The sequence below is a fragment of the Erinaceus europaeus genome, chromosome 11 (assembly GCF_950295315.1).
Source record: "Erinaceus europaeus chromosome 11, mEriEur2.1, whole genome shotgun sequence".
In the NCBI taxonomy this organism is placed as follows: domain Eukaryota; kingdom Metazoa; phylum Chordata; class Mammalia; order Eulipotyphla; family Erinaceidae; genus Erinaceus; species Erinaceus europaeus.
The window spans coordinates 67,962,347-67,989,331 of record NC_080172.1 but is presented as its reverse complement, the minus strand read 5'-3'; the positions used below and the strand labels follow the sequence as shown (position 1 = coordinate 67,989,331).

The following is a 26,985-nucleotide window of genomic DNA, read 5'->3' as shown; positions in this document are numbered from 1 at the left end:
TGCAGAAGTCACATAGGCTCCTAAGTTGAATATGGGCCCCAGATCACATCAAATCGATGGGGTTTATAGTCAATAATATTTATACCTTTTTCCCATATTAGGAAGCTACTCTCTTCCCTGACCCAGCTTTCTGTTCCTTTTCCAGCCATGACATCATCTCCCCAGACAATAACTTTGGTCCACCTGCATATCAGATTTCAAGCCCAGGGGGAGAAAAAAGAAAAAAAAAAAACTAGTATAGCCACAGGCCCTTTGGAATATAACTAAAATATGCCTACTAGCTATCTACAAAATGGAGGATCCCCCAACACTTCATCTGCACTATTCCAGCCTTTAGGTTCATGATTGTTCAACAATTTGTTTGCCTTTGTATGTTAACTCTCTTTTCAACCACCAGAGTCCAGATGCTAGCAGGATGCCAACCAGACTTCCCTGGACAGACAACCCCACCAATGTGTCCTGGAGCTCAGCTTCCCCAGAGCCCCACCATATTAGGGAAAGAGAAAGGCAGGCTGGGAGTATGGATCAACCTGTCAATGCTCAGGTTCAGCAGGGAAGCAATTACAGAAGTCAGACCTTCCACCTTCTGCATCCCACAATGACCTTGGGTCCATACTCCCAGAGGGTTAAAGAATAGGAAAGCTATTGGGAGAGAATTATATGGAATTGCACCCCTCTTATCCTATGGTTTTGTCAATGTTTCCTTTTTATAAATAGAAAAACATAAAAAACACAAACATATATGTATATATAAGAAAAAAGAAACATATTACCATGCACAAGGATCCAGGTTCAAGCTTTTGCTCCCCACCTCCAGGAAGAAAGCTTCATGAGCAGTGATGTAGGACTGGAAGTATCTTTCTCCCTCTCTATCTTCCCTTTCCATCTCAGTTTCTCTCTGTCTCTATCCAATAAATGAATAAACATATAAAAAGAAAGAGAAAGAAATTGTTGGCAATTGGCTCCATAAGTAACCTTAAATGAATCACTTAAAGTTTTAGTACATACATTTACTTTCTGGTAAATTGAACGTGTATTTTTCAGCAGGGTTACTGACTAGCAGTTTTTGAAAACTAGAGACAGTAGTGTGGGAGATGGTGCAGTGAATAAAGCTTTGAACTCTCAGCAAAAGTTCCATACCTGGCATTGTATGTGTCAGAGTGATACTCAGTTTCTCTATCTCTCTCTCCTATTCATAAATAAACAAATCTTAAAAGAAAATTTGGGGCCAAATTATGGTTGATCACAACAACATTAACATTTCAATACAAAGTCTTTCTCCACCACCCCTCCTCATTATTTAAAGACCATTTTTATTTAAGTAATGATAACTGTTCTAAAGGACATTAAACTTCTACTTTCAAAAGAAAAATAGCTTGAGTCACTAAGATACAAATTGCCTTTGTTATTAAGTAATTATAGGGGTGGGAGCATAGTGAGTTTATCTTTAAGGTCCTGGGATTGATTCCCAGCACCAACACCAAATAAACAAAAACACCACACTGGACAGAACACAAAGCAAGCAATATTTATTTATTTATTGCCTCCAGGGTTATTGCTGGGGTTTGGTGCCTGCACTATGAATCCACTGGAATCCACTGCTCCAGAGACTATTTTTTCCCCTTTGTTGCCCTTTTTGCCATCGTTATTATTGTTGTTGTTGTTACTGCTGGTGTTGTTGGATAGGACAGAGAGAAATCAAGAGAGGACTGGAAGACAGAGAGGGGAAGAGAAAGATAGACACCTGCAGACCTGCTTGAATACTTGTGAAGTGATCCCCCTGCAGGTGGGGAGCCAGGGGATGGAACTGGAGTCCTTAAGCCCATCCTTGAGCTTTGCGCCATGTGCACTTAACCCGCTGCCCTACCAACCGGCCCCGGCAAACAATTTTTATTACCCCTTTCTCTGTACTAACTCGATGATGATTTTGTCAAGCAAGGGTTAGCTAACATAAAGTTCAGAATCTTATTTCGACACTGATGATGCCTAGTGAAAATCCTGTAGTTTGGATCCGGGTTCAAGTCCCCAACCCCCTCTCCCCCTTGTAGGGACTAAGCTTCAGGAGCTGTAAAATAGCTCCGCAGGTTTCTGTCTCTCTCTTTTAAATTTTTAAAAATATTTTAAGCTTATTTTATTGAGAAAGGATAGATACAATGGAAAAGATACACACAGAAAGAGATCACAACACTTCTCAGTTCTGGCTTATGGTGGTGCTAGGGAATGAATCTGAGACCTCAGAGCTTCAGGCTTAGAAAGCTTTTGCAGAACCATTATGCTGTCTCTCCAGCTCTTTCTCCCTCTCCTTCTCCCATTCTTTCCTCTCTTCCCCTTGTTTCTCTATCTCTGTCTGCCCAGTGGAGAAAGAAAAGAAAAATGAAGAGAAAGAAAAGGAAAGAAAAAAGTAAAGAAGAGAAAAAGGAAAGGAAAGAAGAGGAAAAAAGAGAAGAGAAGAAAAGAGGAGAGGAGAGGAAAAGAGAGGCGAGGAGAGGAGAGGAAAAGAGAGGAGAGGAAAGGAGCGGTGAGGAGAGACACGCAAGACAAGCCAACCCTGTAGGCTCTGAGCATGCTGGTGCTGCGGGAAGGAGACAGCGCGGCTGCAAACTCGGCGAAGTCGGGAGTGAAGTGGCCTAGCGCGCGCCCGGGACACAGGGCTGCCCGTGACTTTGGCTGCAGGTCTCAGCAACTGTGCGGCGGCTCCCAGAAAAGTTGAGTCCTGGCGACCGCGACGCCTGCGGAGGCCACAGGTCCCTTTAAGGAGCCCTGCGGGGTAGAGAGCAGCGCCCAGGGGGAGGGCCCCCTGCGCCACGTGACCCGCCGCCCGGTGCGCTCCCGAGTTTGACAGAAGTTTGAATCGGACTCCTGGGCTTTCTGCAGCCGGCGGGCAGCTCGGCAGCCGCGGCCTCCACCCAAACCCGTAGTAGCGCCCCAGCCCGCCAGCCTGGATCCCGGGCCGCCGACGGCCGCCCCAGCTCCCGCAGCGCTCGCCTCCGCGGGCCCGCAGCCCCCAGCGCCGCCGCTGTCCCCGCAGCCCCCGCGCTGCGCCCCCGCCCCGCCGCGCCAGCATGTCCTCCACAGAGAGCTCGAGCCGCACCGCGGACAAGTCGCCGCGCCAGCAGGTAGCCCTGCGCCCCCGGGACCCTGCGGGCGGGCCTTCCTCAGACGGGGTCTCGGGCCCTCACACCCTGCCCGTTGCACCGCGTCACACCGGGGGGGGGGGGGGAGAGGCAGGGGCGCCCCCGGGGGTTCCGGGCACCCACCCCGCCCCCTGCACCGCGTCACACCGGAGGGGGGAGAGGCAGGGGCGCCCCCGGGGGTTCCGGGCACCCACCCCGCCCCCTGCACCGCGTCACCCCGGAGGGGGGAGAGGCAGGGGCGCCCCCAGGGGTCCCGGGCCCTCACCCCCGCCCCGCCCTGTCTCTCAGGTGGACCGCCTGCTCGTGGGGCTGCGCTGGCGGCGGCTGGAGGAGCCCCTGGGCTTCATCAAAGTTCTCCAGTGGGTGAGTTCCTGGGGGGGAGCTATTTCGGGAGCCTGAGCTGTGACGCTGATCCCAAGCAATTTGGACGGAGTCGGGGTGGGTGGGGAGGTGCCAAGGTAAGGGCCCCGGGCGGAAGAGTGGAGGGGGGGCGGCGACAGGTGGGCGGGGGATGGGCGGACTGGGTAGCAAGAGGGTGAGGAGGCAGGCATGCGGAGCCTGGGATTCGGTCCTTCTATGTGCAAGGAGCCTTTGCTCGGGGCGCTCACATTTCATCTGGTCAAGTGGACCCGGGTGTAACCTTTCCAGAACTCTGATCCTGCACATACCACTCCAGGGTGGCGGAGGGGGGCGGGAGAGGACACGGGGACGAGGTCCGCTCTCCACCACTGAAACTGGACAGCTGCGCCTAGGGCAGTGAAAAGGGGAGGGAGGCAGACCATGGACATCCCCTGCCCCCCAAACCCACCAAGACATGGCTGACCATAGAAGTGGCCACAGGCTCCAGGATCCTGACTGACTGTCACTAGAATAATCTGGATTCCAATGACAGAGGGAGGGAGTGGATGGTTGAATGAATGGCGTTCACGGCTCTAGAATTAAGTGCAAGAAAAATAGAGAATCAAAGTCACAGTGGTACTGAAATATAGCTCGTTGAATAGGCAGAGGGTTGATGTGGGAAGCTGGGATCGTGGGTTTCAAACCTGGATCTGCCTCTTCCATCCATGTGACCTTGACTAAATCATTTCTCTGAACCACGGTTTCCAGCTAGACTTTGACCTTGAAGAAATCACTTGCCCTGGGTCTCAGTCTCTTCCACCTGTTCTGGTTCAAAGAGAAATATCCTCTTCTTGTCTCACTGGCAGTTGGAGATATCTATATGCTTCTTGTCCTTCCCAGTGCCCAAGGCCTCCTGGGTACAAGTGAGAAATGTGGATAGGTACAGTTGCTCTGTCAAATCACAGAAATTTGTTGGAAGCATTTAAGGCACTTCCATAGAAGAAATTTAAGTTGGATGATCTACACACCAAACTGTGTGCTAATAATTTAATGTTAATTGAGTTAGTCTAGCACAAAATTCAGCTAGAGGGTAGATTACTGTTAATACTGAGGACTGAGTTCTAAAGGGCTTGTAACTCACTGAAGACAAGTTACCACTGTGTCACTAATTCCAAAAGCATCATTTGGATGAGAATCAACAAATCTTGAATTCAGAGCCAGTAGTACATTTGGGGTTGTCTCTGGATATTTGAGATCCTGACTGGGGCTATCAGCCTGGGTTATTCCCAAGTACAAACTCTGGGACTTTCCACAATCCTTATTGACTTGAGCAGTTGAACCAACTGCTGACACAGCTTTTCACCTTTCCCTGTTTCCCTATTTCTGATCCACTTCTTGAGTACTGGAGGCACATGGGGAGTCGCGTTATAGGTGGTGAAGCAGGTCTGCAGGTGTCTTTCTCTCCCTCTCTCTGTCTTCCCCTCCTCTCTTGATTTCTCTTTGTCCTATCCAACAGTGACAACATCAGTAACAATAATAACTACAACAATAAAAAAAACCAAGGGCAACAAAAGGGAATAAATAAATAAATATTTTTTAAAAAGAAAATACAAATCTTGCAGTTATTAGATGATACTTGAATTTTTTGTTGTCATAATTACAAAAACTAATAATAAAATAAAAAAGCAAAGTCAGGGGAGGTAGCATAATGGTTATGCAAAAAGATTCTCATACCTGAGTCTCTATAGTCCCAGATTCAGTGCTCTGCACCACTATAACCCAGAGCTGAACAGTGCTTTGGTAAAATAAATAAATATTTTTTTAAAAAAGGAGGGGCTGGGAGGTGACACACCTGGACAAGTGCACCTGAATAAGTGCACATAAGGACCCAAACAAGGACCCAGGTTCAAGCCCCTGCTCCTTACCTGCAGTGGGAATGCTTCCCAAGTGCTGAAGCAGGTCTGCAGGTGTCTATCTTTCTCCCTCTCTATCTCCCCCCACCCTCTCAATTTCTCTCTGTCCTATCAAATAAAATAGAAAAAAAATTTAAAAGCAAATGTTTTACTGGATCCCTGAGTGGAAATAATGTTATTTTATTTTACTAGTCAAGATCTTGGCATAGAATTTCTTTTTAAAATTCAGGAATTAACTGCACAGAACTTTGGTGGTAGGAGTGGTGAAGAACTACATCCCTAATACCTTGTAATTTTTAGCTCACTATCAAATCGCTAACAAAAATTAGGAAAAAAAATACTATTCAGGAATTACCTAATTTCATATCAATTTTAATTCTGGACTCTTGTAGTGTCTATACTAAGCTAATTATATGGCATGAGCATAGACCAATTATTGAAGACCTAAAAAGAAAAGAAAAAAAGGCAGACTTTTTGAATTTAGCTGGGCTTTGGTTTAAATTCACTTTTGCTTTTTATCTGTGAAGTTCAGGGTAAGTGACAAATTAAAAATATTCATTTTATTTATTTTAATGAGAGAGAGAAAGATAGAGAGACCAGAGCACTGCTCAGGTCTGGTTTATGGTGGTGCTGAGGATTGAACCTGGAACCTCAGAGCCTTAGGCATGAAAATTTATTTGCGCAATTATTATGCTATCTCACCCAAGTGACAGACTCTTAATGGGTCTCCAATCCCTTTCTGTTAATAAAGGTGAGATCCCTCTCAATGGCTCACTGGGAGGATCTATGGACAAGTGTCTGTAAGGCATTCATACATTTAGGAAGACCTTGGTGGGCCTGGCAGACCAGGAAATATTTGGTAAGTGTTGATTCCTTCCCTCCTGGCGCAGTGCTGGCCCCTACCATAGAAGTCTAAAGGGAAGCTATTTTCCCCTTATTCACATTGTCAGCTAGATGTGTCCTGTAGTGAAGTTATCCAAATGTCAATGCCAAATTTTCATTGTGAAACAAAAGAATCTCTTGATTTACTCAGTCACTGTTTCCATAATAATTCATGTTATCTTTGACTAGGAGATCTCTGGTCAAAAATTCATTTTGACTTATCAAAATCACTTATTTAGCCCCAGAATCTCTGGAATAAACATAAGCTACTTTAGCAGCCCAGGAGATAATACAGTAGATTAAGCATTAGACTCTCAGGTATGAGGTTCTGAGTTAGATCCCAGCATCATATGTGTCAATGATACCTTGGTTCTCTTCCTTCTCCTTCCTCTCATAAATAAACAAATCTTTTAAAAAATTAAATAAAGGCAATAAAAGAGAAAAGAGGAAGGGTGGGGGTAGATAGCATAATGGCTATTCAAAGAGACTCTTGTGCCTGAGGCTCCAAAGTCTCAGGCTTAATCCCCTATACCACTGTAAACCAGAGCTGCTCAGTGTTTCAGTAAAAATATTAGTAAATTGTGGTCCAGGAAATGGCACAGTGGATAAAATGTTGGTCTCTCAGGCATGAGGTCCTGAGTTCAACCCCCAGCAGCACATGTACCAGAGTGATGTCTGGTTCCTCCTCTCTCACCTATCCCTCTCATTAATAAATATAATAATAAAGAAGTAAATTTTTTAAAAAAGAAAAGAACCTACTTCCGTAAATGTGAGAAATGTGAGAAAATAGCACCAGAGTGCTAACAGGGGTGGGATCTGGGGGAAAGCTGTCTTCTCTGTGCCCAGCATTGATGGGGTGTTAGTGTTCTGCAGGCCTATACAGGATCCTCACTAACAAGCCAGTCAACTCTGGAGGCGGGGATGGGGCGGGTGTGTGTGCGTGTGCGTGTGCGTGTGCGTGTGCGTGTGCGTGTGTGTGTTTGTCACTTCTCACCTGGCAAAGTTATTGTGATAGCATTTCAAAAGAGCTGCAGGAGCCAGAGGAGGAAGGGGTGGAGAGCTATGTGTGAAGATCGCTGACCCCGCACAATACCAAGTCTAACGGGAAGAAGACTGGCTGGTGTCAGAGTTCCAGTGAGCCCACCACCTTGCCTCCTGTTCTGTATGGCCAGCTTATTCAACTCAGAGTCTTGTGCTTGGTTATTTCTGACTCCTCACCTGGTAGTAAGGGAAGGTATAGAGGATGGAGGGGGGTGGGCTGGGCAAGGGTGTCTTTCTGCCCCTGTATCTCAATTCAGGCTACTCCCTCACTTCTTGTAATTCTTCCTGCACAAAGTAGAGACTAATTTATTTTTGTGGAGCCAGGGGCTTGCATATATGTAATTTCACTACTCTGGGATACTTTTTCTTTTCTTTCTGTCTTGTTTGGGGCAGGGGCAAGAAGATAGTATGTAATAGGGCTTTTACATCTGATAATTTGAAATGCCAGGTTCATTCCCCTGCACCAACATAAACCAAAGGTGAGCAGTGTTTTGGTTTAAAACAAAAGTTTGTTTTGTTTATTATATATGAGAGAGAGTTTCACATGAGACCGAGAGAGAGAGAAAGAGAAAGACAGAGAAGCCAAAACATCACTCTGGTACGTGTGGCACCAGGGATCAAACCAGAAACCTTAGGTATGCAAGTCCAGTGCTCTACTAGTTGAGCTATCTCTCCCAGAAACCCAGGCTGCTTTTTTAAAAATGATTTTTTATTTGTTACTCATAGTTTGTTACAAGATAATAAGGTTACAATGTATAGTTGCACACTACACCCAACACCAAAATTCTATATCACTATCCTTCAACCCCACAAGTATAATCACCATAGTTCATTTGGATTTTTTTTTTTTTGGGGGGGAAGTTTATGTGAATCAGATCTCTAGATTCCACATTTGAGTGAAACCACCTGGCAGTTGTCTTTCATCTCTTTACTTGTTCACTAATAATCCCCTTCAGTTCCATCCATTTTGTCCCAAAGGACACAATATCATCTTTTTTTGATCACAGAGTAATATTCCTTGGAATTATATCCTATAACTTCTATAGTCAGGCATTTGTTGATAGGCATTTAGGCTTCTTCCATTCTTTGGTTATTGTGAATATTGAAGCTATGAACACAGGGGTGCTATGTCTCTTCTAATTAGTATTTGGGTGTCCACTGGATAAATGCCAGGCTGCTTTTTCATTCAGATAGAGAGACAGAGAGATGGAGAGCCACCATAGTATTAGAGCTTCCTATGAATCTGGGTCACTGTATGGCAAGATGTCTGCCCTACCTGGTGAACTATCTCTTCAACTCACAGTAAAGATTTTTCCTTTTAGGCTTTTATAACTCTCTGATGGGACATTTTCTTTGCTTCTTTTTTTTTTTTTACTCTTTTTCTTTTAAATATTTATTTATTTATTCCCTTTTGTTGCCCTTTTTAATTGTTGTTATTATTGATGTCATCGTTGTTGGATAGGACAGAGAGAAATGGAGAGAGGAGGGGAAAACAGAGAGGAGGAGAGAAAGACACTTGCAGACCTGCTTCACTGCTTGTGAAGTGACTCCCCTGCAGGTGGGGAGCCGGGGGCTTGAATCGGGATCCTTATGCTGGTCCTTGCGCTTTGCGCCAGGTGCGCTTAGCCTGCTGCACTACAACCCGACTCCCTGATGGGACATTTTCTTCTGTTAATGCTTTGTTGTCTGAGCATGGCATTCCTGGTTCTGGAAATAAACTATCTGAGAGCAGGCTCTCTTATTCATCTTTACGTCTCTAATGCCTTTACAGAGTAGATGTTCAGTAAATGTCTGTGAATGAATGGGTGGGTGAATAGGAAAAGTACTGGACAGATCCCATTTAGGCATTGTAAGTGCTAAACTTGGCTTTTGCAATGGCTAAATGTGACGTTGGGAAGGTCACTTAATCTTTTGGCACTTCAGTTTTAAGACCATTGGGTATGGTAACCTCTGAGGTCTCTTTTTGTTCTGCTGTACTATGGATTCAAGAGAGTCTCCTCAGCATTTCCCCATCATCTGATTATACAGGTGTCCTTTATCTGGCACTATTGTCTCTGAGATGCTCAGATTTAATAATATAATCTTCATATTAATGAAGAGTTAACAAGGAGCTAGAAATTCCTGACTTGCAAAGAATTAGAGCAGAAGAGAATACAGTTAATACTAACATTACTAGGGGGTACATTTTGCCCTCAGAGAAATCATAACTGAGGCTTCGGAATTCTCAGCACCTTACGGTGATCATCTAGACATAACAGGACTTAAAACAATGTTGGCAAAAAGTTTCAATTGGTATTGTTCCATCTGGTACCTTCTAGTTGTCACAGATGACTTCTGAGTACTTGAAACAGACTAAGAAGCAAAATTTTACATTTAATTTAAATGAAATAGCCACATTTGGTCAGTGGCTATGGTTGTGGATAGTGCAACTCTAGAGGATAAATTCCATGAAGACTGAAAGGTTTGGTTTTTTGTTCACTGCTAAGTAGCAGTGCCTAGAATAGTGCCTGGCACACAGAAGATGGGAAACAAGTGTCATCTTTCCACAAACCTTCCTCATAGGAGTTCCTATGAGGTGAAGGGAAGGCTCCCTAAATAATAATTCATTTCCCCAAGTTAGGAATACCTATACTGAGCTGGAGTTCACTGGTTCACTGCCAATGGGTCAAAATAGATCCACCTCCTAGAAGGTGACACCGTAGTTGTCTCCAGTCCCAGCTGACAGGATCTAAGAGGGATAAAGAAACTTTTTTTTAAAATTAATTTTATTTATTTATTTATTTTCCCTTTTGTTGCCCTTGTTGTTTTTCATTATTGTTGCAGTTATTATTGTTTTTATTATTGATGTCATCGTTGTTAGATAGGACAGAGAGAAATGGAGAGAGATGGGGAAGACAGAGTGGGAGAGAAAGATAGACACCTGCAGACCTGCTTCACTGCTTGTGAAGCGACTCCCCTGCAGGTGGGGGTCCGGGGGCTCAACCCGGTATCCTTATGCTGGTCCTTGCATTTTATACCACATGCAATTAACCTGTTGTGCTACCACCCGACTCCCAGGGATAAAGAAACTTCTAAGGGGCAAAGCAGTAACACACTTGGCTAAGCATACAATACAGTGCTCAAGGACCCAGGTCTTGACTCCTGATCCCTATCTGCAGGGGGAAAGTTCATGTGTGGTGAAGCAGGGATGTAGGTGTCTCTCTGTTTCTTTCTCTCTCTATTTCCCCTCCCCTCTCAATTTCTCTCTGTCTTTATCCAATAATAAATAAATAACTTCTAAAAGAAATCAGAGACCCGTAGAGCTGACAAGAGGTGAGAGAATCCCAGTGGGAGAACTGGATAAACTTTGCTGTTGTGCCAGTGAGGCACCCTGGAGTATGTGAAACACAATGATTCTGGGGCTTTAGGTTATCTTCCCTCCAGAATTGCAAAGGAGATGAGCAGACAAGGCCCTACAGTAGTCTTCATTTGCACAACCATTATGCTCTCTCTCCAGTCTTATAGTATATGTGATGTAAGTCGAAGGAGGAGGTTATTCATGCAATAGAAAGAGGTTAAACTCTCTCTTTCTTGGAAGTTTGTGTTTTTGTTTGAAATGGAGACAATTCTCATTTGTCTGAACAAAACTTCCTGGAAACAGAGAGGCATCCATTATAACCTTTGGAGAGAGGTCAGTGGCTCCAATGTGGAGAAGAGCCAGGCCAGACAGGGCAGTGAGGGTAGTGGTGCTGGACACCATCCTGGAGCAGAGCACAGCTGCCAGTAGGTCCAGCCAAGAGCAACTTATGGTGTTACCCCCAGAGAGCAAGAGGATTACAGAAAAGGACTCTGGATACCTTCTTCAACTCCCCTTATTTCATAGATAAGAAAAACTGAAAAAAGGAAAAAGAAAGAAAGAAAAAGAAAAGGAAAAACTGATTCAGAGAGCAAAGCAATTTACCATATGTCACCTAGCTAACAAGTGATAAAGCCAGGACTTGAATCCGGATTTCCAGGGTTCTTGTTTGTTTGTTTGTTTGTTTGTTTGTTTTACCAGAGCAATGTTCAGTTCTGGTTTTATGGTGGGGGACTGAACCTGGGACTTTGGAGCCTCAAGCATGAGAGTCTCTTTGTATAGCCATTATGCTACCTACCCCCCACCCCTTAAAGTTTTATTTAATTATGAGAGTGAGAGAGGAGGAGAGAAAGACAGAGGGAACCAGAGCATCATTCTGGCACATGTGATGCCAAGGGCCAAACTCAGGATTTTGTGCTTGGGAGTTCAATGCTTTACCCACTTGAGCCACCTTCTGAGCTACAATTTCCAAGTTATTATTATTATTTTTTTACCTCCAGGGTTATTGCTGGGGCTCAATGCTTGCACCATGAACCCACTGCTCCTGGAGGCCATTTTTTCCCCTTTTGTTGCCATTGTTGTTGTAGCCTTGTTGTGGTTATTACTGTTTTTGATGTCTTCGTTGTTGGATAGGACAGAGAGAAATGGAGAGAGGAGTGGAAGACAGAGAGGGGAGAGAAAGATAGACACCTACAGACCTGCTTCACCGTCTGTGAAACAACTCCCCTGCAGGTGGAGAGCTGGGGGCTTGAACTGGGATCCTTATGCCGGTCCTTGTGCTTTGGGCCATGTACGCTTAACCTGCTGCACTACCGCCCGACCCCCAATTTCCAAGTTCTTAACCCCCCACTTTCTTTTCTTTTCTTCCCTTCTTTTCAGTACCAGAGCACTGCACAGCTCTGGTTTATGGTGTTGATGGGGGTTGAACCTGGGACTTCAGAGCTTCAGGCATGAAAGTTTTTTTTTTAAGCTTTATTTATTGGATAGAGACAGCCAGAAATTGAGAGGGAAGGGGGTGATAGAAAGTAGAGACAGGGAGTGGGGCAGTAGCACAACAGATTAAGGGCACGTGGCACAAAACGCAAGGACCAGCATAAGGATCCTGGTTCCAGCCCCCAGCTCCCCACCTGCAGGGGAGTTGCTTCACCAGCAGTGAAGCAGGTCTGCAGGTGTCTATCTTTCTGCCTATCTATCCTCTCTGTCTATCTATCCTCTCTGTCTGCCCCTCCTCTCTCCATTTCTCTCTGTCCTATCCAACAACGAATATCTACAACAATGAAACATCAAGAGCAACAAAAGGGAATAAATAAATAAAATAAATATTTTTTAAAAAAGAAAGTAGAAGGTTGGGGTATAGCATAATGATTATGCAAAGAGACTTTCATGCCTGAGGCTCTCAAGTCCCAGGTTCAATCCCCACACTGCCATAAGCCAGAGCTGAGCAGTGCTCTGGTTAAAAAAAAAAAAGAAAGTAGAGACAGAGACACCTACAACGCTGTTTCACCACTCTCAAAGCTTTCCCCTTGCAGGTGGGGACCAGGAGCTTGAATCTGGGTCCTTGTACATTGTAATATGTGCTCTCAAACCAGGTGTACCACCACCACCCGACCTCTGAAAGGTTGTTGGGGCTTTTGTTGTTGTTGTTTGTTGTCAAAATCATTATGCTGTCTCCCTAGCCCTATTTCCAGGTTCTTAATTCAGGTGTGTCTTTATAATACATCAAGAATTAGATAAGGGGGGCAGGTGATAGTGCTGTGGGTTAAGCACACAAGGACCGGGGCAACAAGGACCTATTCAACAACAACAATGACAACAACAATAATAATGACAACAACAAAGGTAATAAGGGCAACAAAATTAAAAAAAAAAAAAAAAAAGGCCTCCAGGAGCAGTGTATTTATAGTGCAGGCACCGAGCCCCAGCAAGAACCCTGGAGGCAAAAAAAAAAAAAAGAGTTAGCTAAATGGGGGGTCGGGTGGTAGGTAGCACAGTGGGTTAAGCACACATGGCATGAAGCTCAAGGAGAGGTGCAAGGATCCCGGTTCCAGGCCCAGCTCCGCACCTGCAGGAGGTCATTTCATAAGCAGTGAAGCAGGTCTGCAGGTGTCTATTTTTCTCTTCTCCTCTCTGTCTTCCCCCCCTCTCAATTTCTCTCTGTCCTTTCCAACAACAACAGCAATAACAACAACAAGGGCAACAAAAACGGGAAAAATGGCCTCCAGGAGCAGTGGATTCATAGTGCAGGCACCGAGCCCCAGCGATAAACCTGGAGGCAAAAAACAAACAAACAAACAAAAGAATTAGCAAAATGATGTGCATAAAGTCTGTCTATTCTAAACTCTGGATCACCAGATAACAAAAATAAATAAATTTACTGCTTAATAAGAATGCTCACATCATGGAGTCAGAGAGACAGTTCACCAGGTAGGACTCCTGCTTTGTCATATGCAGAGCCCAGCTCCAAGCCCCAGTACCACCTGGAAGGTGATATGGTACTAGAGGAAGCTCTGGTGTTGTAGTGTCTCTCCCTCCTTGTCTAAATGGGGGGGGGGGGGGGGAAGCAAGCCAGAGCAGTGAAGTCACTAAATCACTCATGTTCATGACTCTGCCAAAAACAAACAAACACATCACATACATAAAATGGGTAAGTGCACGTGAGATGAGACTGGGCCAGAGCAGAAAATGTGGGAGGATAAGGATTCCAATTTCTCATCTTTTCTAGCCAAACATATGTTTCCACGGGGGGGGGGGGGGGGGGTTTGAAAGGGAGTTGGGTGGTAGCACAGTGGGTTAAGCGCACCTGGCACAAAGTGCAAGGATCGGTGTAAGGATCCCAGTTGGAGCCTTAGGAGTTGGAGCCCCCAGCTCCCCACCTACAGGGGAGTTGCTTCACAGGTGAAGCAGGTCTGCAGGTGTCTTTCTCTCCTACTCTGTCTTCTCCTCTCTCCATTTCTCTCTGTCCTACCCAACAACAATGACATCAATAATAGTTACAGCAATAAAACAGGGGCAACAAAAGGGAATAAGTAAATAAATATTAAAAAATCTTTAAAAAAGATTTGAAAATAATAGGATGAGGGAATTTCATTCCACCCAAGATGGGAAGTTTAGGAAATATAGTGAGGAAAACAGTTCTGGTAGTAGTAGGAAATGCCTCTGGTTCTTAACTCTGAAATGCCAGCACCAACAGGTTACAAAGGGCAACACTACATGGGGAACCACAGAGGCTGATAAGGCAGGTGGAGGGGACTTTTTTCTGGGCAAAGCTGAAAGAAAATGTGCCTTTGGGGGAAGAGAAGTTTGGCTGGAGGGACCAGAGGACTACAGCTTGGTTCCTTTGAAGGCTTGGTAAAAGTTGTCCCCTCTAGAGACACCGCCACAGAAGTTACCAACAAAGTTTCATCAAGAATTTTAAAAATGGGGGCAGGCGGTAGTGCAGCAGGTTAAGCGTACATGGCGCCAACCGCAAGGATCACGAAGCATAAGGACCAGCATAAGGATCTTGGTTCGAGCCCCCGGCTCCCCACCTGAGGGGGGGGTCGCCTCGCAAGTAGTGAAGCAGGTCTTCAGGTGTCTCTATCTTTGTCTCTCCACTCTCTGTCTTCCCCTCCTCTCTCAATTTCTCTCTGTCCTAGCCAACAACAATGACAGCAATAACAGTCATAATAACAATAAGGATAAACAACAAGGGCAACAAAAGGAAAAAAATAGCCTTCAGGAGCAGTGGACTGACTATTCATGGTGCAGGCACCAAGCCCCAGCTATAATCCTAGAGGCAAAAAAATAAATAAATAAAATAATTAAAAATATTTTTATTATCTTTAATTATTGGATAGAAACGATCATAAATTGAGAGGAAGGGAGCGATAGCGAGGGAGAGAGTCAGAGCACTCCCCCTCCCCCACCCCACCAGAGCACTGATCATATGGTGATGCAGGGATTGAATTTGGGACTTAGGAGCCTCAGGCATGAGAGTATCTCTGCATAACCATTATGCTATCTACCCCTGCCCAAGATTTTTTTTTTTTTTTTTACCAAAGCACTGCTCAGCTCTGGTTTATGGGGTGCTGGGGATTGAACTTGGGACATTTGGGGCCTTGGGCATGAAAGTCCTTTCAGATCACCACTGTGCTATCTCTCCAGACTACACCAAGATTTGATGACTGGTTCAAAGGAGAAATCGGAGTCATGTTTGTCTAATCTAGGTTGGTACAGGGGAGGCTATTTCTAGAATGGCTTTCTCTTGCAGGGGGTAGGGAGGATTTAAGGTCAGATTTGAGCTACAAGTTTTTTTTAATCTTTATTTATTTATTGGTTAGAGAGAGCCAGAAATTGAGTGGGAAGGGAATGATAGAGAAGGAGAGAGAGAGAGACAGCTGCAGCACTGCTTCACCACTTGCAAAGCATTCCCCTTGCAGATGGAAACTGGGGCTCAAACCTGGGTCCTTGTGCATTGTAACATGTGGTGTAACCACCATTTGGCTCCAGTGTATTTTGGATAGAGATATAGAAATTGAGAAGGGGGCATTAGAGAGGGAAAGAGACGGAGAGATATCTATAGCCTTGCTACACCACTCATGAAGTGTTCCTCTCCATACAGGTGGGGAGTAGGGTCTCGAGCCTGGGTCCTTGTGCTTAAGCTGGTATGCCACCACCCAGCCCAGAGCTACAAGTCTCTAAAAGCTTAAATTGCTATTTTAGCCATTATCTCAAGCAGGCTTCCTTTGGTCCCCAATGTCAGATACAACAGGGGAACCTGAAAACTGTCTGTTTCCTCTCTCTTTGTCTACCTTCTCTGACATCACTCAAAGTCAGCCTTATTTATTTGGCTTGTCCAGTCCCCTGTGCAGTGGACACAGCATCCTAGGGCTAGAAGACCAATGGAAGTCATGGGTCCCTGACCAGGTGGGACTCCTGCGCATCCCATCCCCTCTCTGCACCTGCTGAGTCAGAGCTTGTTTCTGAAAGGATTTAACATGACCATTTGGGCCATTCTGATTCTCTAATGAGGCTTTGCTCTCCCTCAGCTCTTTGCTATTTTCGCCTTCGGGTCCTGCGGCTCCTACAGCGGGGAGACAGGAGCAATGGTTCGCTGCAACAACGAGGCCAAGGATGTGAGCTCCATCATTGCTTCATTCGGCTATCCCTTCAGGTAAGCAGGAATTTATTGCAGGCTGCCAGGACCTGCTTGATCTTTTCTTCCTCCTCCAGTAAACCTAAAGACTGTTTTCCATGTACTTCTCCAGATTCCATTAGAATTCCAATAGCTAGGCACCTTCCATCCTGCCCTCTGAAAATTTCAGACACCCAGACTAAATAGGAACCAGACAGGGATGCTGAGACAGGTCATAGTTGGGATACTCCTTCAGTCCCTTCAATAACCAACAACAATAACAACAGCTCCTATAGAAAGAACCTCTACTGGGGGTCGGGCGGTAGCGCAGCAGGTTAAGTGCAAGGACCAGCGTAAGGATCCTGGTTCAAGCCCCTGGCTCCCCACCTGCAGGGGAGTCGCTTCACAGGCGGTGAAGCAGGTCTGCAGGTGTCTATCTTTCTCTCCCACTCACTGTCTTCCCCTCCTCTCTCCATTTCTCTCTGTCCTATCCAACAATGACATCAATAACAACAATAATAACTACAACAACAATAAAACAAGTGCAACAAAAGGAAAAAAAAAAAAGAAAGAAAGAACTTCTACTGTTTGGGATGAAGGCTTAAAATGTCTGGGCAAGTTAGTAGGCTTCTCAATGCACAGCAGCCTGCCTCCTACCCTGATTATGGGGAAGATATTAGTGCTATGATCCTTAAGAGTTGCTGTGCGGTATTTACCTAGTAGTACTAGAATACCAGGAATATCATCTTGGCCAGGAGATAGAAGTTAATACTCTTAGGGTCCTGGTGGTGGTGCACATGGTTAAGTGCATGTGCTACCATGCAGAAGGACCTGGGTTCAAGCCCCAGGTCCCTGCCTACAGGGGGAAAGTCTCATGAGAGGAGAAGCAGTACTTTAGGCATCTCTCAGTCTCTCCTTCTCTGTCTCCCCCCTAAGTTTCTCTCTGTTCTATCAAATCAAATACAGTTTGATAAAATAAAAATTTATATACAAAAAAGAAGTTAAGTGGTCTGGGAGGTGGTACAGTGGATAAATCATTGGACTCTCAAGCATGAGGTCCTGAGTTCAATCCCTGGTAGCACATGTTACCAGAGTGATATCTAGTGCTATTTCTCTCTCTCTCTCTCTCCTATCTTTCTCATGAATAAATAAATTCTTTAAAAAATTAAGAAAGAAGTTAATACTCTTTTGGTATATGGAAAACTACACAGGGCAGGGGGAAGGGAGTACATGATTAGAGATAAATGGAAATGGGGCTTACTTTTCTGGAAATTTCTAATGTCAGTCAATAAGTCAGATGCTTGCTTTTCTCCAGTCTCTGGGAAGGCCTGAATAAAACCTGAGACTGGGGTGCTGGGCAGTAGTGCAGTGGGTTAAGTGCACATGGCACAAAGCGCAAGGACTGGCATAAGGATCCCAGTTGGAGCCCCAACTCCTCACCTGCAGGGGAGTCGCTTCACGGGTGGTGAAGCAGGTCTGCAGGTGTCTATCTTTCTCTCCCCCTCTCTGTCTTCCCCTTCTCTCTGGATTTCTCTCTATCCTATCCAACAATAATGACAGCAATGACAAAACAATAATAAAAACAACAACAAGGGCAACAAAAGGAAAAAAAAAAACAGCCTCCAGGAGCAGTGGATTCATAGTGCCGAGCCCCAGCAATAACCCTGGAGGCCAAACAAACAAACAAACAACCTGAGAATGGGTGATACCAACTTTGACTTGCCCTCTATGTTTTCCCAGGCACAGAATGAAGTGGGCTACCAGGAGTAGTGAGCTGTATATATTGTGGGCCTAAAAGGCCATGGAGTTACTTAGAAATGCACATCTAGAGCTGGTATAGTGGCTCTGCCCATGGATTCTAAGGCAGACAGAACTTCAGGTTCAAACCTTATACTCACCAGAAGTCAGTGGTTCTTTGCTTTGGGGAAAAAAAAAAAAAGAGAGAGAAAGAAAGAAAGAAATGCACAGCTATCCTCTCTGAGAAGAGTGGGTGGGTGTGGGGTGCCAGCTGAATGGGAGAGAGGGTTGGACCAGAGTTCCAGGGGAACTCCTGTTCTGACTACAAGGTCCTCCCTAGCCCCCCCTGAAACATTTCATCCTAAAAATCCCATTTGGTTTTGGAGTGAGCCCCAGGATTCTTAGTACAGGATGACTTCTGCTATAGCAAGAGGGTAACCCAGTCTCAGACTGTCTCCTCTGCCACCTGCAGGTTGAACCGGGTCCAGTATGAGATGCCCCTTTGTGATGACAGCTCCACTTCCAAGACCATGCATCTCATGGGGGACTTCTCTGCCCCTGCTGAGTTCTTTGTGACCCTGGGCATTTTCTCTTTCTTTTACACTATGGCTGCACTGGTCCTCTACCTGCGCTTCCACCAGCTCTACACGGAGAACAAACGCTTCCCACTGGTGGTGAGTGGCCTCAGGCTGGAGGAATGGGTGGAGGGACTGAGATGTGCATTCGGGGGCTGAGGTCAGGACTGAGGGGAGAATAAAGATGGGGGATTCTCCTAATCCCTGATCCCCATGTATGGAACCTCCTGAATCTCCTTGCCAGCCCTGAACTCTTGGTCTCTCAAGCGCTCTATTCCCACAATCCCTTGTGCCAGAGCAAGGCCTGAATCTCAGGACTCTGCCTCCACCACTGTCCATCCCTTGTTCTACTCTCAGGAAGCCCAACAGCAGCTCTAAGAACATGTTCTGGAGTCAGACTGCTTGGGTTCAAACCGCAGCACTGATGCTTCTTAGCTAGGTTCTTGTGGAAAGTTACTTATCCTCAGGCAGGGAAGGTAGCATAGTTGTGCAAAAGACTCTCATGCCTGAGGTTCTAAGGTCCCAAATCTAATCCCTGGCACCAACATAAACTAGGGCTGAGCAGTGCTCTTAAAAAAAATGTGGTCTGGAGATGGTGCAGTGGATAAAGCACTGGATCTTCAAGTATGAAGTTCTAAGTTCAGCTCCTGACAAAGCATGTGCCAGAGTGGCGCTCTGGTTCTTTCTCCCTCACTTTATTTTGCTCATAAATTAATCTAATAATAATATTTTTAAAAGAGGGTGACTGGGAGTCGGTGGTAGCGCAGCGGGTTAGCGAAGCTCAAGGACCGGCATAAGGATCCCGGTTTGAGCCCCGGCTCCTCACCTACAGGGGAGTCCCTTCACAGGCGATGAAGCAGGTCTGTAGGTGTCTATCTTTCTCTCCTCCTCTGTCTTCCCCTCCTCTCTCCATTTCTCTCTGTCCTAACAACGACGACATCAATAACAACAATAGTAATAACTACAACAACAATAAAAAGACAACAAGGGCAACAAAAGAGAAAATAAATAAATAATTTAAAAAAATTTTTTAAAAAGAGAGTTACTATAACAACAATAATAACTACAACAATAAAAACAAGGGCAACAAAAGGGAAAATAAATAAATATTTTAAGAATATTTATTATTTATTTTCCCTTTTGTTGCCCTTGTTTTTTTTTTTATTGTTGCTGTAGGTATTGTTGTTGTTATTGATGTCATTGTTGGATAGGATAGAACATAGAGAAATGGAGACAGGAGAAGACAGAGATGGGGAGAGAAAGATAGACACCTGCAGACCTACTTCACTGGTTGTGAAGCAACTCCCCTGTAGGTGGGGAGCCAGGGGCTCGAACCAGGATTCTTACACCAGTCCTTGCGATTCACACCACATGCACTTAACTCGCTATTCTATGGACCAACTTCCCAATAAATAGATATTTTTTTTAAAATGACGTTTACTTATCTATCTCAGTCAACTTCAATTTTCTCAATTGTAAAATGGGCAAAATAACACCTAGCTCCTTGTGTTTTAGGGGATAAGATGAAAATGCATGTAAAATGCCTTGTATGTAGTAAATCCCCTGCAAATTTTCTTTTGTTCTTTGGCATAACATATTTTTAATATTCTATTCATTTATTAATGAGAGGAAGAGAAGAGAAAAAGAACCAGATATTGCTCTGGTACATGTGCTACTGGGGATTGAACTCAGGACCTTCTGCTTGAAAGTCACTTCACCTTCTAGAGCACAATGCTAGAGAGAGCTTTTCTCTTTCTCTCCTCTCTCTCTCTCTCTTTTTCTGCTGGTGTTTTGCACCTGTGAGATTTTTTTTGTTCTTCTAAATTTTATTTAGTTATTATTTATCAGATAGAGACATAGAAAAATTGAGAGGGAAGGGGAAGATAGAAAGGGGAAGGAGTAGAGAGGCCTGCAGTACTACTTCACCACTCATGAAGTTTTTTTTGTTTGTTTGTTTTTTTAACCAGAGCACTGATCAGCTCTGGCTTATTGTGGTGCAGGGGATTGAACCTGGGACTTAGAAGCCTAAGGCTGTTTGCATAACCATTATGCTATCTATCCTTGCCCCCACTCATGAAGCTTTCCCTCTGCAGGTGGGAACTGGGGGCTTGAACCTGGGTCCTTGCATATTGAAACGTGCATTTAATTGGGTGCACCACAACCTGGTCCCACCTGTGAGATTTAATCACTCCCAGTGGATTCCCCCCCCTGCCCCGTCCTTTTCCTCTTCTTTTAATTTTAGTGAGAGAAAGAGCATAAGGGGGCAGGTAGTAACACACCTGGTTGAGTGCACACATTACAGAGATAGAGCATAGAAAAAAGGGAAAGACAGGGAGAAATACTATAAAACACTCTATAGTTCACGAAACTTCCCCTGGTGCCACACATGATATGATACTCTCATGTGTGCCACAGGTTCAAACTTGACTTCTCATATGTGGTAAAATATGTGTTCTATCAGGTGAGCAATCTCCTGGCCCCTAAATGTTAGATTTTAATATCGTTTCCCCTTTACTGTGTCCTTGTCCCAGACATACTCCTGCAGTCTGCCCTCACTCTGTAATCAGCTGTAGTTAAGCAATGGTGGTCAGAGAAAGACTGGAAGGGAGAGTGGGGAGTTTAGGTCACCTGGGGTTGAGAGTGACATTGGGTTTAGTCCACTGTTACCTGGCTTCAGTTCTAAGGGTGGGGGGGGGGGTAGATAGCATAATGGTTATGCAAAGAGACTCTCATGCCTGAGGCTCCAATGTCCCAGGTTCAGTCCCCTGCGGCAACATAAACCAGAGTTGAGCAGTGCTTTGGTTAAAGGAGGGAGGGAGGGAGGGAGGGAGGGAGGGAGGGAGGGAGGGAAGGAGAGAGAGAGAATAAGAACATCACTCTGCCATATGTGATGTTAGGGATTGATCTCTGTACTTCGTGCTTGGAAATCCAACTCTGTAACTACTGTGACACCTCCTGGGTCACCCTTTGAGTGACTTTCTTGTGCTTCTGTTCTTCTTAGGACTTCTGTGTGACTGTCTCCTTTACCTTCTTCTGGCTGGTCGCTGCCGCTGCCTGGGGCAAGGGTCTGTCCGATGTCAAGGGGGCCACACGGCCATCTAGCCTGATAGCAGCCATGACTGTGTGCCATGGAGAGGAAGCAGTGTGCAGTGCCGGGGCCACACCTTCCATGGGTCTGGCCAACATCTCTGTGGTGAGAACTGAGGCCAGTGAAGAGGGTCCAAGGCAGGCAGCACTGTCCCTGCTGCCCAGGCCTGTCCCAGTTAGCAGATTCGGAGAGGCACAGAGTGCATGTTCCCCCATAGCTCGGATATTCAGCACTTGATGCCACTGTCCCCTGCACCTGCTTCTGCTCCTGCTCCCCTCCATGAAAAGGTATTTTGGGGATTCCGAGAGCCACTTAGCCTCATGTGTCATCTTCCTTCTACACCCTCTCTCCTTACTCTCCTTTCTTTGCACTTCCATTCATGCTCTCTGTGGCTTCCCACTCCTGCTTCTTAGTAGATACTTGTGTGCATGTGCATGTGCATGTGCATGTGCGTGTGTATGTGTGTGAACACATGGAGAAGGAGTCCAGTGCTTTGTCTGAGCTCACAACTGGGACCAGACCCAGAATAAGTAAGAAGGCTCACTGTCACAGGGTCTCCAAACCAAAAGGGGCTCTGGGACAGGGTTTAGCTGGCCTTGGGCCAACCTAACCTTTAGAGCATTAAAATAGTTCCCTATCAGACTGCTGAGACCAGAGGTTTTTAAATGCCCCCAATCACCTCAGCCACTTGGGCCCCTGAAAATGGCTGAGACACCCACACACACACACACACACACACACACACACACACACACACACACACACACACACACACACACACACACACACACACACACACACACCAAGACCCAGCAGTGGAAAAGTTTGATGCCTGTACACCAGGGAGCCTTCTAGACCTTGCTGAAACCCTGCTAAGAGATTTTAAATCCACTCCCCCTGCAACATGTTATTGTTAAATTTTTCCACACAGAGAAAGTTGAAAGAATGTTACAATGAACACCCACATACTCATCACCTAGAAGCCCCCTGAACATTTTTACAAGACTGGCTTACTCATACATCTCTCCATCTATCAATCCATATACTTCTAATCTCATCCATTTCAAAGGAATTCAGACATCAGTACATATTCCCCTAAATATTTCTTGTTCTTTTTAAATTTGGAATAAAAAAATTGAATATAGAGTTGTGGAGACAGCATAATGACTTTCATATGACGTTACACAAAGACTTTCATGCCTGAGGCTTGAGGTCTCCAGTTCAATCCCTGACACCATAATAAACCAGAGATAAAAAATACTTTGGTAAAAATGAAGGAGGAGGAAGAGGAGGAAGAAGACAACAACAACAACAAAGTCCTGGCTGGACCCATAGTTCTGACCATACCCACCCCCTAGTAGGCAAGAAAGGGATCAGGCCCCCACCACAAAGAACTCCTTACTTCTCACTACACTTTGTACAACTGCTCCACTCCAGGATCAGGCTCTACAAGTAGCCAAGTCATACCTGGAGTACATGTGGAGGACAGAATTTGATCTTTCATCAGGGAACTCCTTAGCAGGTGATGGCTTTGAACTCTGCCTCTGCATCCAGCTTTCTTGTCTTTCCAGCTCTCTGTGCCTCTTTCGCCACTTGCTGCTTCCCTACCCTCAATTTTGCCACACACTCCCTTCTCCCCCCAGTCTCACAGAGTCCCCTGATGTCTTTACAGCTCTTTGGCTTTATCAACTTCTTCCTGTGGGCCGGGAACTGTTGGTTTGTGTTCAAGGAGACCCCATGGCATGGGCAGGGCCAGGACCAAGACCAGGGCCCCAGCCAGGAGAGTACAGTGGAGCAGGGAGCTGTGGAGAAGCAGTAAGCCACCCTACCTGGCTCCTCCTGAACAGGACAGCACCTCTTCGACCACCTCCTCTGGCATCCAGGACCTTCTTCCTCTCCTTCCTCCAACTCCCTTCCTCCATCCTTCGGGGCTCTGAGCTTTGGGACATGGACTGGTGGGCAGGCATCAGCTGCCAGAAGCCTGGGTGGCTCTCCCCATGGCTTTCTCTCCCTGCTCTTGCTGGAGCAGCAGATGCTGGAGCTCATGTGCTTCTTGTCTACTGCTGAACCCAGGCATCCTACTTGGGGTCTTATTTGTGCCCTCACAGCCTCAGAGAATGAGCTGCTGCAGGAAATGAAGGGTGGTGACAGGAGGCCAGAGTCCATCTGGTTCCTACCTACCTACCCAGATTCAATAAAAGTGGGGGAGGGGACACTGGCTGACACTTCTCCCTGGCTCCTTGCATGAAAGGCCCACTTGTGGCTTAGTGGCCCCTCCTCAGTAGATGTCACCTAGGCCCTGTGTCTGCCCTGCTCTCCTGTCAGCCCCGGTTTAAACCGATTCCCACACTCCCTTTTGTTTGCCCATACACAGTGCCCATCACCAGTCCAACTAGCCTAGACCAGAGTCCTGTCAAGGATTCTGAAGAGGCTTAGATTCAGTGAAGGTAAAACAGCAGATGAATTGCAACTGAATTGCAAATTCAAGATTCTGGAGCCAGGCAACCTGCTAGGGGATCAGTTTCTTCTGCTCCTTCACCTCTCCCAGACACCCAGCCTGGAACACTACTCACCAATCCTCTAAACTCACAGTTGCCCTAGAAATCCCTTCTTCTCTGTCATCCTCCTGGGATTTGAGCTCACTTGGGTCACAAAGTGAGGGGGTGAGCAGCATCTTCATTTCAGATGTCTATCTCCCTTTCTTAGCCTTTTGGGTCTGAGGCATTTAAGATCCTTTTTGAAGTCTGCTTAAGCCTTCTTGTCATTCCCTTGATGGGGCCAGGTTGAGACTTCAAAATGCCTAAAGGACCATCATAAGGTTGAGTTGCCCTGAGCTATTCCCCTTACCCATCTTTCACACTTCCCCACTTCACCTTTTTGAAAAGATACCTTTTCCCTCTTCCCTTCCAGCCCTCCCTGAGCTCCTTACTTCTCCCAGGCTCCATCCCCTTCTCAGTCCAGGGCAGGCTAATGTTATTGGTGCTTCTTCACTTTGGGACCCAGTTCCATAATTTCCTTGGTGTATCTCCTCTTTCTGAAATCTCCTTCAGTCCTTCTCTAAACCCCATGGCCTAAGAGTCAGTGCTAGCAAGGTAAAAGTCAGCAGTCTCCTGCTCAACTCAAAATACTTCAGCTTGCCCTGGTCACAGGACTGCCTGGGAAAGGATGAAGCAGGAAGAATCCAGTCATTTTCCAAATCAGTGCCAATTAACTCACTGATCCCAAAGGTGAATGTGCCCTGTGCCAATCTCTCTGCAGTACTGAGTCAACCCCTTCACCCTCCTCACATCCCTGAGTGTCATCCACAGTAATGTGTGCTTTGCTGGGGTGCCCAAGAGTTGAGGACTTTTGACTATACATCAATCATTTCTTCTTTGGGTCAGAATTCCCCCCATGTGGTAAGATGAATGTGAGATATATTATATATACTCCTAATGCTGCAGAGTCCTTCAGCAAAAGAATGAATTTTTGTTTTTTAGATTTTGTAGAAGGGATTTGAGGAGTGAAGTAAGATAGAGATGACAGTGTTTCTAAGCCCGAACTTCACTCTGTCTTGAGCTGTCCTCATGGCTACTTGAGGATGAAGGGAACAGATTCATCTGTAGTTTTGGAAAGACAGAGAACAAAGAGGGTGGACTTCATTTTTTCTTTAGGCTGGCCGCTCTGATGGTCAGTGAGAAGCTTCGACTGGAACTTTCTTTGGAGTCCATGTATATATAATATTTACTTGAAATATGGTGGATAAAGTGTTCTCACTTTAGGGTCAAAGTTAGCATCTGACCCTTCAGCTAGGGAAGGAGAATGGGAAGGGCTCCACACTTTTGCCAAGGACTCCTAGACTAGAACTCTTGTTAAACTAGAAAAAGAAGAGGCTCTCTCTTTGTTAGAAGCTGCCTTATTCTCAGCAGGAACCTTATTTAGGTTGTGGCCTCTCTCTGAGGCCACTCTTAGAGTAGAGGCCACTTGACCTCATTACCTCCAGAGTACTGAGCTGGGCCAAGTGCCCAGGGCAGGGCTGTTCTTATAGGACTGACTCATGTCCCACAACCAGGGTTGGCATCAGCACTTTGCCTGCTGAGGACTGAGGTAGGAGAAGGTATCTGATTTCTTCAGCAGCTGCAGGAGGCCAACATGCAGGGTGTTTGCCCTCTACCCTAGTAAGCTCTGACCCTGCTAGGGTACCCACCTATGGCCTTTCCAGAACACGAGTTCCTTCCACCATTGTGGTCATAGGTGTACTACTTTCACGATAGCAGATCAGGGGTGGGAAGAGAATTTTGCATGTTGTTTTTCTGGTGCTTGTTATTACATATCTAAATAAACAGTGCTTTGAGCATTTGCCATGAAGGAACTAAGACTGAAGCCCTTTGGGGGTCCCTCCCCCCTTTTCTCTTCTTGCTTTAAGCTTTTGGATAAACGTAAGCATTTCCACCAAAGACATCATTCCATTCCTCTCTACTCTGGACCCCAAGCAAGAGGTATCAGGTTGTGGAGCTGTCTCTGGCAGACCCCAGCTGGGTGATATCTCTTCTTTTGGTGGCATCATTTAGCCCAAAGTAACTCAAACTCATTAGCAAATTCAGAGAAAACTTAAAAGGCAAGAGATAATGGCTTCTATGATATTGTTTCTGTTTGCTCTCCTACCACCTGTGACCCAGAGCGTGTTAGGAATAGAGAGCCCATACACTTTTGCCCTTTTAACCTCAGGTTCTTATTAAATAAACCTGCACCTTTACCTTCTGCCTCCAGACAGTCACAGGCCACATTTACATTGCCTAGAAAAATACTCTTGGTACCACTGAATTTCGTTAGCTTCCTGAATCCAATTTCACCAGTTTCCTGGGTCCCCAAGAGATTACCTGTGGTTCTCAGGTTAAGACTCTGCCCTCAGAGATTATCTTTGAAGAAGTACTTAAACCCTCCCTGGGCAAAAAATGAGAAGTATGAGGTCTCGAAGTCACAGACCTTGACTTTTATTTTGCCTCCACTCTGGTTTTCCATTAGTGGCAGGAATTAATACAGGTGAGATGTGAAGGGCTGAGAAGGGAAAAGAAAATTAGTATCTCTTTTCTGATGTAACGGGAGAAAGGCTTTTGTCTCTAGATTGTGTGAGGGTGGAAAGAAATGTTACCATAAGAAGAAAGAGCTGGATGATTAATGTATTTTCCAGGCCTTCACAAGGAAAATGACAGATCTTATGAGAAATCTCCATAGACAGCTCTGTAGCAGTCCTTCCAGCAGAGTAAATATTCATTGAAGAAGAAGGTGAAGGAGGAGGAGGAGGAGGGAGAGGAGGGGAGGCGGAGGGGAGGAGGAGGAGGAAGAGGG

At 45.6% G+C, this 26,985-nt stretch overlaps 1 protein-coding gene and 1 long non-coding RNA gene across 3 annotated transcripts; one reads left to right on the top strand and one right to left on the bottom strand.

Moving 5' to 3' along the window:
• Positions 1-2,538: 2,538 nt before the first annotated feature.
• On the top strand, positions 2,539-26,008 carry SYPL2 (synaptophysin like 2). 2 transcript variants are annotated; one of them, XM_060201949.1, is made up of 7 exons: positions 2,539-3,116; positions 3,423-3,497; positions 16,172-16,296; positions 18,467-18,668; positions 21,571-21,762; positions 23,095-23,179; positions 23,330-26,008. In XM_060201949.1, exons 1-7 carry the CDS (start codon positions 3,063-3,065, stop codon positions 23,722-23,724), a joined length of 1,128 nt encoding a protein of 375 aa, XP_060057932.1. In that variant the 5' UTR covers positions 2,539-3,062; the 3' UTR covers positions 23,725-26,008. The 2 variants fall into 2 exon arrangements, with proteins under 2 accessions (XP_060057932.1, XP_007529393.2); XM_007529331.3 differs by lacking the exon at positions 23,095-23,179 and having other exon boundaries at positions 2,546-3,116; positions 23,330-23,616.
• Positions 26,009-26,610: 602 nt separating this feature from the next.
• LOC132541400 (uncharacterized) lies at positions 26,611-26,938 on the bottom strand. The gene is made up of 2 exons (XR_009552598.1): positions 26,789-26,938; positions 26,611-26,694 (listed from the first exon to the last, which is right to left on the bottom strand). It is a non-coding gene; the product is annotated as an uncharacterized LOC132541400 (long non-coding RNA).
• Between the last annotated feature and the right edge of the window lie 47 nt (positions 26,939-26,985).